Source organism: Epinephelus moara, chromosome 2, assembly GCF_006386435.1.
Source record: "Epinephelus moara isolate mb chromosome 2, YSFRI_EMoa_1.0, whole genome shotgun sequence".
In the NCBI taxonomy this organism is placed as follows: Eukaryota; Metazoa; Chordata; class Actinopteri; order Perciformes; family Serranidae; genus Epinephelus; species Epinephelus moara.
Window position 1 is genome coordinate 22,713,756 of NC_065507.1, and position 18,319 is coordinate 22,732,074.

The 18,319-nt window shown below is 41.8% G+C and overlaps 2 protein-coding genes across 3 annotated transcripts; one reads left to right on the forward strand and one right to left on the reverse strand.

The window, feature by feature from the left end:
* The first annotated feature begins 964 nt into the window (after nucleotides 1–964).
* Nucleotides 965–17,023, forward strand: gfm1 (G elongation factor, mitochondrial 1). The gene is made up of 18 exons (XM_050032850.1): nucleotides 965–1,142; nucleotides 1,276–1,428; nucleotides 1,520–1,652; nucleotides 3,720–3,924; nucleotides 5,036–5,152; nucleotides 5,409–5,559; nucleotides 7,631–7,785; nucleotides 7,870–7,954; nucleotides 8,050–8,187; nucleotides 8,503–8,604; nucleotides 8,690–8,746; nucleotides 8,838–8,975; nucleotides 9,919–10,001; nucleotides 13,430–13,592; nucleotides 13,724–13,868; nucleotides 13,959–14,119; nucleotides 14,247–14,300; nucleotides 16,473–17,023. Exons 1-18 carry the CDS (start codon nucleotides 1,068–1,070, stop codon nucleotides 16,602–16,604), a joined length of 2,247 nt encoding a protein of 748 aa, XP_049888807.1. The 5' UTR covers nucleotides 965–1,067; the 3' UTR covers nucleotides 16,605–17,023.
* Nucleotides 10,080–17,454, reverse strand: lxn (latexin). Of its 2 annotated transcripts, none has more exons than XM_050033140.1 (7): nucleotides 17,149–17,454; nucleotides 11,796–11,966; nucleotides 11,649–11,708; nucleotides 11,199–11,373; nucleotides 10,802–10,938; nucleotides 10,575–10,637; nucleotides 10,080–10,392 (listed from the first exon to the last, which is right to left on the reverse strand). In XM_050033140.1, exons 1-7 carry the CDS (start codon nucleotides 17,305–17,307, stop codon nucleotides 10,276–10,278), a joined length of 882 nt encoding a protein of 293 aa, XP_049889097.1. In that variant the 5' UTR covers nucleotides 17,308–17,454; the 3' UTR covers nucleotides 10,080–10,275. The 2 variants fall into 2 exon arrangements, with proteins under 2 accessions (XP_049889097.1, XP_049889105.1); XM_050033148.1 differs by lacking the exon at nucleotides 17,149–17,454 and adding an exon at nucleotides 12,281–12,412.
* Between the last annotated feature and the right edge of the window lie 865 nt (nucleotides 17,455–18,319).

The following is an 18,319-nucleotide window of genomic DNA, read 5'->3' on the forward strand; positions in this document are numbered from 1 at the left end:
TAGATATTCAAATAAATACACCAAGAATCACATACAAGTTGTAACTCTGTCCCCAGTAAGATTCATTTGGGGGCTTCGCTGTATGGGGAAATTAATTCAACGACATATTCTGCCTTAATAATAAAGTTAAAGAGGTTTCCTTTACAATTTTGCATCTAATATAGCCAGCATATAAGACATTGGAGAGGTTTTGACTTGATATTGAATATTCTTGGACCTTCTATGAACTACAAGAAGAAATAAACCGCCATTTTTTTTTATCACTGTATAAATACCAGAATATGCTGGGTGGGTGTTCAGCTTTATATAAAGGAGAAACTCTGGGTAAAAATTCAGTTACAGGATAAATACATTTTTATGTGTTTTGAAGGTAATGAGGTGGGGAAAGTGATTATTATTATTATTATTATTACTAGTAGTAGTAGTAGTAGTAGTAGTAGTAGTAATAAATGTATTTTCTACAGTTAATTTTATCATTGGGGAAATTCCATATGAACAAATGGTACATTATTCTGGCTTTATATTACATTTTCTTTATTTTTCTTAGTTATTATTATTATTATTATTATTATTGTATTATGTATACAATTTCTTATCTAATTTTGTCTTTTTCTTTTTGTATGTACCGCTGGCAGGACAGTTGTATGTATATAATCTTAATGTACCTGTTTGTTCAATGTATTAAAGAAAATGTTGGCGGCCTCAATGTGTTTCGAGTTCTCTGACAGCACTTGAAGGCATCATGAGCCTTTTTAGTCCATGCGCGTTTTCTCGTATATTTTTAATTTGTGCTTCAATGTTTTTGACTTTAAATCCCAAAGTCAAGAAAATGAAATCACCCATAAATTATATATACATTTTAATTGTTCGACTAAGTTTTTTTTAAGTGGCGTCATTTATGTTCAATAAACGCAAACAGTAGCTGTTTTGGTACATCTGGCTTTCCGTAGAGGCGGAAGTAGTGTTTCACAACCAGCAGCAGGGCCCCGGCGTGACATTCACCGGGTACTCGGGGTTGTGTAAAGAAGAAATACGAGTACCCTGTGCCCGAGCCAGTAGTTGTCAAAATGAGAGTATTACAGGCGAGTCTGTCTTTGGCTAAAACGCATATTTTGGCACCAGGAAGCGTCACTCTTAAAAAGGTAACCGGAGCAGTCTGCAGTTTAACCGTTCTGACATCATTCCTCTTCATGCTGCTCTGCCATGACCCTGCTGTGTTTCACAATCGGTAAACAGACAGGAAGAGCTTTGAATATTGACCTTCCTCTGTTACAGGTGCTCATCAACAGCTGTCGGACATGTTCCTCTGGGATCATTCCCAACGAGAGGATCCGCAACATCGGCATCTCTGCTCACATTGACTCGGGGAAGACCACTCTGACCGAGCGTGTCCTCTATTACACCGGCAGGATAGCAGAGATCCATGAGGTGAGCTCTGGGACGGAGCGGCTGGTGTCAGGTGAGGTCAACAGCTGTACCGTTTGCATTCATGTGCGGTTTCCTCTCCTGCTGTGTGTAGGTGAAGGGGAAGGATGGTGTTGGAGCCACTATGGACTCTATGGAGCTGGAGAGGCAGAGAGGCATCACCATCCAGTCAGCTGCTACATACACCATGTGGAAGGATCATAACATCAACATCATTGACACACCAGGTACTGAGAGACCATCTGGGGTCCTAGGGGTCAAATGATTTGCATATGGGCCCCTGTTTGTGGTGATTTGGTTACACACACACACAGTTGATAATGCAGGACTTTTCTTAAAGGGCTACTGAATGGTTTAGTGTTGCACATCAGTAAAGTTTGGAGATATGCGAGGGTACATTTAACACAATAATGGTCAAAATCTGAGCAGCAGAGGCTGAGATACCCTGACCTTTAGCCTCTAGTATGGGTCAACCTCCAACAGCATTGGATTGGACATTTCCCATGATCCTACCTGATAGTGTCTTTCTATTACAACCTACCTGCCTGGTAAATGTACACGTCCTTCAAACCAAATGTTTGTAATGTAGGATCTCTGGTACAAATTTGTAGTCTTAAAGCCCAAGCCAAGATAACACTGATGATCGCAGTTCTCAGGCTTTGAAAGTAATCAGTAAAAAACATAGATGGAGGGCCCTTTTAAAGGTCCATACCATCCCAGGTAATACTGTGTTGGTGTAGAAGTATTACAGTGTCTAATACAGTGCTGCAGGGATGACATTTATTTGTAGGCCTACCTGGAAGTTAGCATCACCCTAATTACCTTGACAAAAAGCGGGATTTTGCAAAACTATTGCAGAAGATAACCTCTGTCGCAAGCAAAAGTTTATGATACTTACATTTTTTGTTCAGTGAGATCATCTTTACAAATCAACACCACTTTTATGATTTCATTGTGAAGTGTAACTTCAGTTGGCTTAAGTAAAAAGCTAACACTATAAACAAACTACACCAATGTTGCATGACTTCAACATCGCCGCCACAATGAGGCTGTAAAGCTGTGTTCAGTGTGATGACGCTCTGTTGTCTCTCTGTAGAAGCACTTAAATGATAACTAAAAGAGTGCCCCAGGAATGAGTCCTAAGTATGAAAATAAATTAGCATTTTAACACTCACGGTTCTTTGTCTCCAAATCAGTGGGTTTTTTGAATGGGTTTTTGGTGAGACAAGCTTAAGAGACTCTCATGTTTTGTTCTACGACACAAAATTCGTCAGTAAATACCCTATATGTGAACTTCTATGTGTCTTAAAAAAGGCTGTTGCTAACAAGTGGCTAAATGAGACTACAGAGTGTCATCACACTGAGTCACACTTCCGCGTTGGCCTACACAAAAACATTATCCCTGGGGCACTCTATTTTCAGGTTTTTTTCAGGATTCTTTCACTCTGTTGTACCAGAGCTGCTTTGGTTTCCCTGACTTAATTTAAGTAGAAGTAATTGCACTTAGTTTAAACCTTTAATAGAGGGAAAACAAAAAGTTTTTAGTAAAATAACTCTTTCCTTTTGAAAGGGGAACATTGCATGGCGTGTACGTCATGACTTAAAAAGGCAGAGAAGTCCCATTTCAAAATAAGTTGTTCTAAATCTTAAAGAGGAAGCAACAAAATAAAGTGAAAAACAAAGTAAAATGCAGGTTTCATGTCTTTTCTTTACTGACTGCCCGTTCACTGTGAGTGGTCTCACATTATCCAGTCCAAACTGTAAGGGAAAGCTGTCAACATTTCTACCTTGTAATGTATGAACGTGCAGCCGCAGTAAATCAGGTATAAGTAAAAAAAAATGCTGCAGAATGTGGAGCGTGGTGGTGCTGCTCATCATGTTATTGCAGCATCCTCGGTTTGACCCTATCTGACTCAGTTTTGTTTTTTTCAACTCTTTGCTGTTTGTTAACGGCAGAAAACATTTCCACAGAAGCATGTTTAGATGCTACAGAAAGTAAAAGAACAGACAAAATTACTCAACAGCAATTACGGCTGTAAATATAAATAGTTTATCTGAACTTTTTATCAAGGTATCTGTGAATGCCGAGACACAGACAGCTTATCTTCTGGTGGTTTAGATGTAGAGATCCGGTGCTAGCTGCCATGGCAGGAAGGATCGGCCCTGCTGAAGTGTCTACAATGTTGAATCTCCACCAGCTCCAGGACTTTAACCTCACAAGTCAAAAGTATCATTTTCATGTTTATTTTCAAGTCTGTTATCTCTAACCGTCCCTGTCCCTGTCGTTTCTCCAGGTCACGTGGACTTTACCATTGAAGTGGAGCGAGCGCTGCGCGTGCTGGACGGAGCCGTGCTGGTGTTGTGTGCGGTGGGGGGAGTCCAGTGTCAGACCATGACTGTGAACAGGCAGATGAAACGCTACAACGTCCCCTTCCTCACCTTCATCAACAAGCTGGACCGCATGGGAGCCAACCCTAGCAGAGCCCTGCAGCAGATGAGGTACATTACACTAACAGGGCACATGTACTGTCATGCATACGTACCAAAGTGCTCCTGATCAGCTACACATAGAGTCATCAGACACAGTCAGAAGTACAATGTACACCAATCAGCCAAAACATTAAAACCACTGACAGGTAAAGTGAATAACATCGATCATCTTCTTACAGTTCAGTGTTCTGCTGGGAAACTTTTGGTCCTGGCATTCATGTGGATGCTCCTTGACATGTTCCACCTACCTAAACACTGTTGCAGACCAAGTACATCCCCTCATGGCAACAGGACTCCCCCATGCAAGACAGTGCGCCATGCCCAAGAGCTCAAGGCATTTACCTCGCCCCCAGATTCCCCAGATCCCAATCCGATCGAGCATTTGTGGGATGTACCCGTGCCAGTTAGATACCACCAATCCACAACGTGGCCTCTTTGGATCGTACTTGTCTCTGACATGTCAGGGCATGGACACAGGACCTCTGGGGTGTGTCCTGTAGTGGCTGGCACCAGGGCGTCGGCAGCGGATCCTTTGAGACCTGCAGATTGTGAGATTTGTGCCACCTGATTTTGTGCCAGTTCGACACCTTGAGATCGTTGTCATGATCCTAAAGCCACTCCTGAGTAGTTTTTGCAGTGTGACATGGTGCATTGTCTTATTGTGAGAGGCACTGCCATGAAGGGGAGGGGTACTTGGTCTGTGATGGTGTTTGGGTGGGTGGAGAGTGTCTAGTGGCATCCACATGAATGCTAAGACCCAATGTTTCCCAGGAGAACATTGCACTGTAACAAGATGATTAATGTTATTCACTTAATCCCCATGGTTTTAATGTTTTGGCTGACTGGTGTATCTCTCAGCTTTTTAATGTAACTTCTGCATGTGTCCTGTGTGCCTCTCCTAATCTTTTGCTAATTTACTAGACCAAACAAAAGATGTGGATGCAAGAAAAGTAGCAGGGAGCCTGGCTTCAGACTCATGCAGCTGTGTTTTACAAACAGTAACAGACTGAAGCTGACATGAAATCATCATTCCACAAACAATGTTACAGTCAGCAGTGGTTTTCCTTCCTGTATTTTGTTCTCACCTCATCACCTCAGACTTCTTCTTTATCTTCCTCAGAACCAAACTAAACCACAATGCAGCCTTTGTGAGCATCCCCATTGGCCTGGAGGATAACATGCGTGGCATCATCGACCTTGTGGAGGAGCGGAGCATGTATTTCGAGGGGCCTTTTGGGTGAGGGATTCCCCTTGTGGTAGCTTTATCATAAAGAGATCTGTTTCTGTTTAAGTTTAAATTGGTCATTTTCATCTGCACTGTAATTGATGATGTAAGTGATTCTTGAGCAGAGAGAATAATTTGCCATAAATGAGACTAACTGAAGCTTGGTGGCAAAAATCCTCAAATTAATTTCTATCCCTGTTTCACAACTTCCAAGATTCTGTTCCTGATCAAGATGAAGCTGATTCACACCGTTTCTTCCTCTCTGCAGTCAAACTCTCCGCTATGATGAGATCCCGGCAGATTTCCGCGCTGAGGCTGCAGACCGCAGGGAGGAGCTGGTGGAGTGTGTGGCTAATGCTGATGAAATCTTGGGAGAGATGTTCTTGGAGGAGAAGATTCCAACTACAGAGGAGCTGAAGGTTTGTGTCTTTAAAGAAAGAGAACGTGTGTTTTCAGATAATTATAAAACAGCCATCAGTGTTTATGGAGAAGTGCTTGTCTGTTTTTGTTTTCAGTGACACAACACTGAGCCAAACGAATCTCTCTCAGTACAAGGATTAGCACTTCACTTCCTGTCATGACTCATAGTTGACACATCATAAGTATAAAAAAAAGCTTTTCACAATAATTTCTTGACATCACAAGTAAACAAGATGAAAGACTCTGCAGCCACGCTTGAGCTAAGTGCTAACATCAGCATGCTAACAGCTGGTATAATGTTAACCAGGTTCACCATTTTAAGCCCCTTTTACACTGCCTCATCTAGGCAGCAATTTTACATGTAATTTTGCCTCGCCGTGCTGTGTTAACTGTAGAGAGATATCTGTATAAAAATGCATAGAAGGCAAGTTCTTGGCAATCTGTCTCATAGTTGTCAAGACATTTCATTAAAAGCCAAAAATATTAACTAATCCAATCAAAACTGAAACGGCAATCCGTCACTACTCTCTGAGATATAACAGTCTGGACCAAAGTAGTGACCCTAGCCATGCTAATAAAGATAAGGCATCTGTAAGGGCGACCTCTGCCTCATCAGGTAGAGTGTGCGCCCCATGTAGGCTGCGTCCTTTGTAGCGGCCTGGGTTCAGTTCCAACCTGTGGCCCTTTGCTGCGTGTCATCCCCACTCTGGCACCCCCTTTCCTGTCACCTGCTAGCTGTTGTGTAATAGAGGCAAAAGCCCTAAAATTAACCTTTAAAAAAAGGCATCTGTGAGATTTAGTTTTGACCAATATTTTCTTAAAACATAGCATTGAGCCTCATTCACAAATCTGTGCTTTAACCATGCGTCTGAATGTTTACCACTCAAATCTGGGATTCGTTAGTATTTTCTTACCTGAATTTGTTCATGCTTTGCAAACAAATTTAGACTTGCCTCATAACATGTGTGCGCACAGATGATAAAAGCCCGGCTGTCTGGGAAAATAAATACACCTTTTAGTTAGATGCACAACATATTGAAACAGCATTCATCAAAAAAAAAAGCTTTAATAGACAGCAATATTTAAAGCTTTCAATTTCCTAACCCATCAGTCAAATGTATTAAATAACTATGAAATTAACTTTAATTTCTAAAAAATTTATCCTCATCTGTTATTATCATACAATGAGGTATATGGAAATGTCTGTATTGAAATGTAACACCTTTGGTTTTCATTATTTTTATTTACTTGGCCTATAATGATCGGCTGGTCCCACCAATTTCTAGTGCCATGAAATTATTATTATTATTGTTGTTAACAGGCATCTAGGTTATGTAATAGATTCTGATCAACCTCATGCACCAATCGTATTTTCTTGTGTAGAGAAATAGGGATGTGGCAGTATGCTGATTGCAAATAATGGCCAGGTGTCTGTCAACATACAGATGGCGGTAATAACAGAATTGCCCCGTGCGCATGTATCATGAATTTGATTGAATTTGTATTTTTGACGTCCTAACTTATTTTGTGTGCAAAATTAGATCACTTCTACGCGCTTATTATTGAATGAGGCCCAATGTCTTTTCATTTACAGGTCCAGTGTGTAGGAGATAAAATGACTATGTTTTCATTAGTTGATAATCACCTGAAAATGGGAATCATTGTGTTTTCGTTACCTTAGAATGAGCCTTTTATATCTACCAGAGATATTGGATGAAGGCAGATACCCAACTGTAGGCTTATCCAATGTTAAGAAAACGATTACTCTTCCTGTCTCCTAAGTGGGCGTGGTTAGCTCTCCCTCCAATCAGAGCCTGTTCTCCCTCAAAAGGCCCTCTTCCTTAGAGTCCGCCATGGTCTTCTACAGTAGCCCAGAACAGCCAAACCAAACACTGGCCTCAAAGGTCACACATGTTGAGACCTTAATTTCAGCAGTGGAGACCTTCAAAAACCATTTAAGTTCTTTTATTGAATATGTCTAAATTGGGACATGAACGCTGTGTATGAATAAAGAATAAACATAATTTTGTTGCCCAACACTCAATCTCTCGTTATGTCACTGTTTTCCAGGCTGCGATCCGCAGGGCCACAGTGCAGCGTCTCTTCACTCCAGTGTTGGTGGGCACAGCGTTGAAAAACAAGGGGGTCCAGCCTCTACTGGACGCTGTCCTGGATTACCTGCCGAACCCCACTGAAGTCAAAAACTATGCTATCCTCAATGAAGAGTGAGTATTGACCAAAGTTACTCTATGTTATCTATCATGAGGATTTTTTTTGCACTAATGCCGGTGTGTTTTTGACTGTGTTAGAGATGGCAGTGAAACATCAAAGATTCAAATGGACCCGACAAGAGACTCCTCAAACCCCTTTGTTGGTCTGGCCTTCAAACTGGAGGTACGATACTATTCCTTTTCTTTAATTCTGCATTTTAGCTTAACAGGAAGGTCTTAATCTGCTTTGTTGTTTCCTGTTGTGTTTCTCATTATCAGGCGGGGCGGTTTGGCCAGCTGACATACGTGCGGGTGTACCAGGGCTGTCTGAAGAAGGGGGAGTACATCTACAACACACGCTCGAGCAAGAAAGTCAGAGTTCAGAGGCTCGTGCGCCTCCACGCCGACCAGATGGAGGTGAGAACAAGCCGTACATCAGCAGGCTGTCAGAGGTCACAGTTTTCCATCCGCGGTTTGCAGTTTAAGCAGCAGAGGAGCATGACTGGTCAGAATGGTTAGGTTCCTCTTTTGGCACCAGTCAAGTGTGGAGATAACAAACCACATCCCCCATGGCACCAAAGTTTCCATTCTTCTTATATCAAAACAAAACATGAAGCTGTTTATTATTCAGGCCAATATTTCAGTCATCAAGTATGACTTTTCAATCAACCCAGTCTTGAAACATAAGCATCTTGTCCTCTTATGTATTTTTTTTATCTGTGCTGTTTTCAGGATGTGGATCAAGTTTATGCAGGAGATATTTGTGCTCTGTTTGGGATTGACTGTGCCAGCGGAGACACTTTTACATCCAGGACCAGTGCCAATCTCTCCATGGTAACTTAATAGAAATTATTCTTCTTTTCTTCTTCCCTCCAAGATATGAGGAGAATCTTGTGTTCAATTGTTATTGTGTCTCCAGGAGTCTATTCACGTCCCAGAGCCTGTCATTTCCATGTCAATGAAGCCCACCAACAAGGTAAAAAAACACTTTAATTTACTTGTAAGTATTGTAAAAATCTATTCAGCCATTAACTCTTCTCACCTCTTGTTATTCCTCTTCCAACCAGAACGATATGGATAAATTCTCCAAAGGCATTAACCGTTTCACCAGGGAAGACCCGACGTTTAGGGTGCATTTTGACACTGAGAGCAAAGAAACCATCATCTCGGGCATGGGCGAGCTGCATCTTGAAATCTACTCCCAGGTACCTAGTTAGAAGATGTTCTGCACGTTTAAAAGTGTACAGTGCAGGAATTGTCGTCTAGCCGGCTCGTGCTTTTTATTAAGTCTGAATGTCACCTGCGCGCTGTGCCCAGACACGTCCCGAACACGACAAAATAAGAAGAAAATAAGAGCCTCTACAGTAAAATACACCACCACACTCTTCTAGTGGGTCATAAGTGATGATTGAGAGGGATTTCTGTGAGTCTATACATTGTTTTTTAAAGGAAAATCCTGCAAAGTATATCTTTAATACATGATATCCTGCAATAAAGGAGACACATCCTGACATGTTTAATCGTTCTGATGGTGCTTTGTATCCAATTAGTCTTGATTTGTGGAGGTTTGGAGCTGTCAGGTGTAACCAGGGTCTCTGCAAGTCCTTTGAAGGTCTAAAATCTGATAAATATTAGGCCTTAAAAGTCATTTAATAGTTTTAAGTGACGTCTTAATTGCCTAAAAATTTTTATCTAATTTAATTGGTCTATTTTTTAATTTCCTTTTGTCAAAATGATTTACACAAAGTCTACATTTCAGATGTAAAAAGTCTTTAGACCTACCACTAAACCTAATACCTGGCACTTATCTGTCTGCAAAGTATATATTAATAAAATATATATTAACCTAACACACCCTTGCACAGGACCATATACATACTACTTACCTTTGTACTTAGGTAGGTGAAATGTCTTTAAAAGCATTACATTTAATTGTCTGACACCGCCATTTGGTGCTACTTTGTCTGTGGCAAGTACCAAAAAATGTTGATATGTCTGAGGTTCAGTGTTTCTGGAGTGAAGCTCTAGCTGAGATCTCCAAGCCGTCTCTAAATGGGATTTATCAATCCTGAAAAAAGTTTTTAGTCATGTATGAATAAAGTGTGACTTTGAAGCTGATATATCTGACCCATGTTTTTGTTGTTTCAGAGGATGGAGAGGGAATACAATTGTCCCTGCATCATGGGAAAACCCAAAGTGGCTTTCAGAGAGACGATCACCAGTCCTGTACAGTAAGTGCTGATCTCCTAAAACACACACACACACACACACACACACACACACACTGAACAGTGTAAACAGAGGCAACAGTCTGTATAAACAGTTTATTTTGGCTAAAATACAACAGCAACCAAAAGTATTACAAACACAGCACCATGTAAGCATGTCATCATTACATGTGATGGCTTTCTGCTTGCAGCCTTTATGCTCCAATATTTGAATATAAGGTGTGAACATCAATATGTTGTTTTTGGTTGTTAAAGCAGTGTGATGGATGTCAGCAGTTCAGTTTGTGTGTGGAGGTTTTTGACACTCGTGGCAGTGCGGCAGCTGCTCCATCTGTAGCACTTTGACTCCCTCTGGAGGAGACCAGGTGAACAGCAGCTTCCAGTGAATGATTTCCTGAAAGAAATAATGCAGATTGTCAGATTATCAGGGGGTAATAATTATATTATAATAAGAGATATCAGACAGTAAAACTGTATCACATTGTGCATATCTAGCATGAGAGTAAGTGTCCCAAGATGCCACTAGTGCTGAAGTTATTACCTGCTTTAGTAAAGGATTATAAAACAAGTGTTTACCTGTGACACCATCTCATGCAGAAGTGTGTGACAGTCAAACTTCAGCTGGTCGTTCTCACTCGCCTGCAGCAGATAAAGGAAAAATAAGCCAATATTAGACACCAAGTCCAATACAGCTGTTACATCCTCGGTTCATTTGCAGCTTCCTTTATGTCATTATTATCCATCTCTTTACTTATCAGTCGAGGATTAATGAGCAGATTTAATGACAGACAGAAGAAACCTACCAGCTGAGTGATGTTGGCCACCTGAGCCATGTTGTACACAGTGTTTTCAGTGGATTCATTCAGCATGACGAAGCTGGAGGCCACGGTGCAGAGGTGCCAGAAGGGCTCCATGTCGGGCTCAATGTGACCATGGCTGTCTGTCGGTCAGAACGTCAGTGTGTTACATACATATACTGTAGGCTATGCTTGTCTGTATCCTGGAGATTTCACCATCAGGGGTCAAAATGTCAGCCATTTGTGTTGCGTTAATATTCTTCAGAGAGACACTGAGGTCACTCAAAAACCACAAATACTAACAGTGATGAAATTCCCAAAAGCTGCAATTTCAAACTGCCAATGTTGTGCAAGATGTGACTTTGTGCGGTGACTAGCAGCAGTTTTGTTTTCCTGTACATACCAGGTAGATATTCTGCAGACACCGGTGTTTGGCTCCCCTTGTACTTTTGGTATAAGGCCTCTTCTTGAGCTTTACTGTTATTTGTAAGGAGATCCCCACACGAGGCCTGGACCTCTGGCGAGCGCTGTGGTTCTCCCTTTGGAAACAAAACCTCCGCAGAGCATTTCTCTGTAGTCTGGATCAGTGTTTTAAAAAAAGGAGGGGTTAGTGGATTAAAAATGAGCAAAGAAAGGAAAGGCAGGTTTGGCAATAAAAAAAGGTGCTAGTATTCCTCATAAAGGCGTAGTCCATGTGTTAGCATGGCAGCCAGTGAGTCAGGGTTTGACCACATTGCCTCATTTTATCGTCTGTTTAGTTAAATCTCGTAAAACCTGTTCACTTTAAAGTCAGAGATTATCTGCTTTAAACAAACTGCCTGAGAACCCGGTGCAATAAATAATCATATCTTACATTGCTGATTCTCTCTCGCACTGAAATCTCCAGCTGATACTTTCTCCCAGAGTCCACATCCTAAAAGAGAAATCAGAAATAACCACAGTTGACAGAAGATAGAAAATTCACTGTGAACTTAACAATAACAGTTAAACTTCAGCTGACCTCTGCGTTTCCGCTGTGGACTTCATGCATGCCGAACAGCCTGTATGGAGAGCCGTGGCGGGTGTTGAGGTAGTGCTGGACCACCTGGGCTGCCCTGCGAGCCGGGTAGTGATTGGGGTTCAACTCTCCAGTCGCCATCACCTCTTCAATCTCTTCATCCACTAATACTTCCTGTTGTTATTCCAGAGGAGACAAGAAAGCACAGTCAGTGAGAAAGGAAAGACAGTATTTAAGCAGAAACTGCAGTAATGAACAGGGATGGGCTTCAGATCCCTGGGGGACTTTGCCCTCAGGTGTCTGCAGGGTGGAGCTATTTCTCCAGTTGGTTTGTCTCCACATAAAAACTAAATAAAAAGCTTTAGACACAAGGACAGCTTCACTGAGCGAAGTGAAAAGGATAGTAAATATGAAGAAGCCTTGGAAACAGCACATGGTGAAGAGGTGCACAGCTGAAAGATGAATTAAATAAAGGAGTCTGATCTTGCCTGTAACTGAAATGCTCCAACCTCCCAGCCTGTAACTTTGCCAGGTGGAAAGTTTTATCTGACTGGCGCTTCTCATGGGAGTGGAAAGATCACTTCTCACTTCCTATTACACCAGAGCTCTTTGAGGACTGCCCCCTTTTCTTTTAAAGAGACAGAGCTCTTTCCTGTTTGTTCTGCTCCCCTTCGAATCAGCTTTACACAACAGGCAAATGTGGATCAGTGCTGCTGCCGTCCACTATTTCAACTGCAACAAAATTATGAGGGACATTTCAAATGTCAGTAATTGATGAGCAAGAGATTTAATATATTTTATGACACACACCGATGTGTTTTTTTAAAAGGCAACACTGATGAGGTCTAATACTTTTCAGCCATACTGGTAGATGCCAGAGTCTTTGTGTAACTTTCTATTCAAGAAAATTTTCTGTCGCTAAAGTGACAGTTGTGGCATGTGATTTACTTCAAGAGAAAGACCAAGATGCCAAAAATCGTCTTTAATAATCGTGCACTAATGCCTGTAATACTTAAAGTTACTATTACTTGTACTTTTTGTAGTACCGATCAAAATTGTAAGAAATTCAAAAGTTTTTCTTGGCATTTATATTCATTCATTCATTTTCCCCTGTTGGGGTTGGCAGGGGCTGGAGCCTATCCCAGCTGACATTGGGCGAGAGGCGGGGTTCACCCTGGACAGGTCACCAGACTATCACAGGTCTGACACATAGAGACAGACAACCATTCACGCTCACATTCACACCTACGACCGATTTAGAGTCACCAGTTAACCTGCATGTCTTTGGACTGTGGGAGGAAGCCGAAGTACCCGGAGAAAACCCCACGCTGACACTGCTGCTGTGAGGTGACAATGCTAACCACTGCACCACTGTGCCGCCCATTTGCAGCTATAATGTCGCCTAAATTAGGTGTCATTTAGGTACTGACAGATGATGGTACTGTAATTTGATTGGTGCATCTGTTTTTTGACTGTTCAATATATCACTTTGATGCCAACAGCAACACAGACAGTGTGGCCTCCATCACCAATAGAGTTGCTCAAACACGCCTAAACACTCAGGACTCTGCTGGACAGATGATCCCAGTTTGTCATGCTGCCTCAGAATGTGGATATTTTGCCCCTTTTCTCTGCAGGTTTGACTTCACCCATAAGAAGCAGTCTGGCGGCTCTGGGCAGTACGGTAAAGTTATCGGAGTCCTTGAGCCTCTTGAGCCAGAGCATAGCACCAAGCTGGAGTTTGAAGACCAGACCGTTGGAACAAACGTCCCTAAGCAGTTTATACCAGCTGTTGAAAAGGTTTGTTTTTTAACTTAAATGTTGTCACAATGAAAGTACAGCTATATGGATGTTAAATCGAAGTGATTTGAACACAAAGTGAAAGCCATGCTCTTGTCTTTCATGGCTTGTTTCTTCCCATCGTGCTGCAGGGCTTCAGGGATGCCTGTGAGAAGGGGCCGCTGAGCGGGCACAAGATCTCAGGAGTCAGGTTCATACTGGAAGACGGAGCGAATCACTTGGTGGACTCCAATGAGATCTCCTTCATCCGGGCAGGAGAGGGCGCTCTAAAGCAAGGTGAGGGTCATGTTAGATCACACCTACTCTACCATTCATCTCTTTTGTTTTCAGCGTATATTAATGCTGGTTTCTATTTGCTCTCCTCAGCTATGGAAAAGGCCAACACGATCATCCTGGAGCCGATCATGTCTGTGGAAGTCGTAGCACCTCAGGAGTTTCAGGGAGCAGTCATTGCTGGTGTAAACCGTCGGCACGGTGTCATCACAGGACAGGATGGAGCTGAGGGATACTTCACTCTGTACGCTGATGTGAGTCCAGTTTGTCCACGCTTCACATACAGCTTCACACACAGCATTTATCTGCAGCCTTTTAGCGTGTAGCATTTGTTCTCACATACTTCATCACCATTTAATTTCATCCTGTTTTCCCCAACAGATTCCACTAAATGACATGTTCGGCTACGCCACAGAACTACGCTCCTGCACTGAAGTAAGTTTGACCTCACAACACCCTATATGTGCAGTATAACGGTTGTCCATTATAGTCTACGTAGAGTGAATGCTTTTCCCTGTGTTCATCAATCTCTAATTTACACTTTCAAAATTAGTCTGATACTGATATTAGTCTGATAACACAAGTTAAGACAAAGTGCTATTTAAACTCCTGTTTTAATAATACACAATACAGCACTGGCTTACACTGCTGAGCCAGAAGGCAGAGCTCTCAATTCACCAGTCCATCTGCGTTCTGACCCTCATCTGTGGTTGTGAGTTTTTGATAGTGACCGAAAGAATGACATTGTGTATACAAAGGGCCGAAATCCGTTTTCTCTGCAGGGTGGCTGGGCTCAGCCTTAGAGATAGGGTAAGGAGCTCGGACATCCACAGGGAGTTTCGGAGAAAGCTGCTGCTCCTTCGCATCGAAAGGGGTCAGTTTAGGTGGTTCAGACATCTGATCAGGATGCCTCCTGGGCGCCTCCCGTTAGGCCTGGTAGGAGGCCCTGGGCAGACCCAGAACACGCTGGAGGGATTATATATCTCATCTGGCCTTGAACGTCTGCTGAGCCGCAAAGTGTTGGGAAGAGGAAGTACCTTGATCAGCGTGCTGACTCTGTGACTCGGCCCCAGATAAGCAGATTAAAATGAATAGACGGACAATATGTTTAGTCTCCCTGATAGAGACCTCACACTTTGTGATACATTAATCTTGTATGGGTGTGTTTACTTAGCACTGTGCTTTACTGCTTCGGATGTTCAGTTCTAGCATCTGTTGATAAGAACATTGATTGGAAAAAAATACAGGGATTTGCATTGTCCCCCATATAGCCTGAGACTCCGCAAACCCCTCTCTGCTGCTCAGAAATCTTACTGTTTGGAGCTCATGGTATTAACTGAAGTAGACTCAGATGAGTATCAACATGGTGATACTGTGAGCTGCTCAGAAAGCTTTTGGTGAGGGAATCAAGCGAGCTGGATGTCGTCGAAAGCAAGATAAGAAGTATAGTGTGAGACTGAATGAACACAGACCCTACACAGAGTGCCTCTACGCCTGTACGTCACAGCCTGCAGAACAGCTCTGCCCCAACATGTGACTTATAAGTGAACCTAATCCAGACAATCACAACCAAATTCATACAAATATTCAGGTAACACTCTTGAGTTATGCAGTGATGTAGTTTTCAGAGAAGTTAACGGGACTATCTTATGGCTGTGTTCATCATTGTTTCCATGGACACCATTAATAAACAAGGCTGCATGTAAATTATTTTGACTTTTTCCTCACTTAATTACGTTTTGTTTTTGTTTTTTAATAAAAAAATAATAAACACATGTGGATAACAGTAATATAACATTATTACTTTAAACAGGTTCATTTACTTCCTCTTTGGGCAGAGATGTTTGACAATAGAACGTCTTCCATCTTTCTTCATAGGACTTAAGTTCTCTTTTTTTAGTTCTTTGGTAAACTGTACAGGAAATCCATTCTGTTACTGTAGGGTTACAGGTATACAGTTATTTAAAAATAAATGTCAGAATCTGAAAAACATTGCACTGTCTCAGCAGCGCAGCCTGAATATTTGAAGTTGTCTGAGTTTGATGTTAATTTTTATGAGCTACAGTAGCTAGCTACAATCGTATGGCAATTATTTCGGTACCCTGATGTCAAACATGGTCTGAAAAAGTGACTGAAACGTCTGGAATAGGGTTGCAGTAGTATAACAGTTTCACAGTATACCACTGGTAGAAAAATGAACAGTTATCATACTGTCTATATTTGCTCATCTATGGTATTAAAAATAAAATGCAACCGAACGCAGAGTCTCTTATTTTCAAAAGGGAGACTTGTCACATAAATGTCCTTAAAAAAAGGGTTTCAAGTTTAAATTATAATAAAGCGTATGTTCAACAAAAAATATATATATATATTTTCATTCTTTTAAAAGGAACATTGAAACTGATACCACTACTACTACTAATAGATCAATTGTGTAATACCATGACACAGCAATATTTTCATCGTACCGTCAAAATCTCATACCGTTGCAACCCTAGTATTTTGATATGAAACACGTGTAGGAACCCTGATTACAGAGGAGTCCAAACAACTTTTGTAGTACATTAGAATTTTACAAACTAACACCCTCTCTCATTGTTTATCCAGGGAAAAGGCGAGTACACCATGGACTACAGCAGATACCAGCCCTGTCTGCCAGCCTCACAAGAGGAACTCATCCACAAATACTTGGAGGCGACAGGACAGCTGCCTGTGAAGAAGAACAAGTGGAAGAGCTGAAAACTGTCAAATATACTCAGATGTGTACTACTGGACTTTAACACGACCGCCGACCCTCATCTTTACACACATTTCCTGCCCATCATCAACCGTGACTCGACAATGAGGCTTTGATTTGTGGAGCCATGAAAAACTGACACGTTACTCTTGTTTTGTAGTTGAAGCTACTTTTTCCCTCCCTGATGTTTGACCCCTGTTGGAAGCATATTTATTATCTTGATTTTAACACCATTTGACCTTGTTGGTAAGGAAAGCTCAGTGTTTTGATGTGAGCTTGTTATGGCTTTTGTACCATGTACAGAACGGCCCTGATGTAAGAATGAGTGCAGCAAAGATACGTCTGTCTTTTAAAGTTTGGTTCTGTACGGATTATTTACATGTCAACAAACAACTTCTTACAAACACTTGATTCTTGGAAACCCACTTCTTTTCTTGTGCAGCAGTATTCTGTGTGGTCATTTGTAGATCTTCTACATGAGCAGTACATTTGCACACCAGGACACACGATTACACACCAAAGTTATTGCAGCTAGTTCCTCCTCACCTGTCCAGTGATCTCATTTTCCTCCTCTACCTCTGGTACGCTGTTTGGATGAGCCGTCACGTCCACCGAGTCAGCTTCAGGCCTGACCGTCACAGTGGGGCTCCCAGTTACCCCAGTTAACACAGCCAGAACGACAACAACGATTCTCAGACTCATCATAGTAAGCTGTAAAACACAGATGCTGTGGAAAAGGGGAAAAACCACTTCTGTAAAGGAGCGCAGGAAGCAAACTGACCTTCCTGTCAGTGTGGAGTTATGTAACAGAGGAGGGAGGGAGCAGAGGGAAGAGGCTGTCCAGATCTTCCTGTCTTCCTGGCACAATCTGTTTATTTTTCCCCCCTCTTAACTAAACAAACTGCTTGGCTTTATCTGGCTCTGTTCTTCGTACGCTCTCGTGCAACTCACTTAAGCTGTCAGCCCCGAAATGTTTCAACAGCCTCACAGAAGAACTGATTAGTTTAGGAGCTGTTATCCCATTAGAGCAGCTGTGATTAATATGTTAGCTTGATGGGTTGCAGCCTCGCCTGGTCCTCAGTGTGCTGGATCTAATGTAGCAGGACGTTCACAGAGCCAAATTAAACATGTCCTGGCAATTAAAGGTAGTTAAAACGCAAAATCTACACAGTTTAAGATTTAAGATTATGAAGGAGAGTTGTGCAACATTTAGCTAATGCAGCGCTGTTAGGAAGAAAGCTAGAGCAGTCGGCTCATCACAAGGTCAAAACAACAATATAATTTATATGTTTTGTAATTTATGTCAAATCTGTTTGGTTAAAGAGGTAAATTGAGAGAAAGAAGTGAGATTCAGAGTTCATTCTTGACTTTGGACAGAGAAGTTGACAAAAACAATCTCACCATAAGGTCTGTTAGCAGCTGTTCTGGAGCAGTCATTCTCCTTATTTAACCTGAACAGTTATTTATTTATACAAAAATGTGTGCGGTGTTCCAACTTTGCAAAATTCTGGGAATATTCAAGGTGGCAACTTTCCATGGGAATTAACAGGAGATAAGTGGAATGAAATGGAAATATGGGTGTAATCTGCTCAGGCTGCTTTCACGTTATACGCAGTTAGAAGCAAACCTTTAAGCATTGGACAAGCCGACATAGGTAAAGATTTCAGAGGGGACGCAGTGGACACGTCCCCCTCAATATTTAGAACGTGCATTTGTC

Coding starts and splice junctions, on each gene's coding strand:
- lxn (XM_050033140.1), bottom strand. CDS start 17,307: ATGATGAGTCTGAGAATCGTTGTTGTCGTTCTGGCTGTGTTAACTGGG. Junction 11,709..11,795: donor TCCACAGCGGAAACGCAGAG/GTCAGCTGAAGT, acceptor TTTCTCTTTTAG/GATGTGGACTCTGGGAGAAA. Junction 10,939..11,198: donor GTCTGCAGAATATCTACCTG/GTATGTACAGGA, acceptor TCTGACCGACAG/ACAGCCATGGTCACATTGAG.
- gfm1 (XM_050032850.1), top strand. CDS start 1,068: ATGAGAGTATTACAGGCGAGTCTGTCTTTGGCTAAAACGCATATTTTG. Junction 1,143..1,275: donor GAAGCGTCACTCTTAAAAAG/GTAACCGGAGCA, acceptor CCTCTGTTACAG/GTGCTCATCAACAGCTGTCG. Junction 13,593..13,723: donor TTATACCAGCTGTTGAAAAG/GTTTGTTTTTTA, acceptor ATCGTGCTGCAG/GGCTTCAGGGATGCCTGTGA.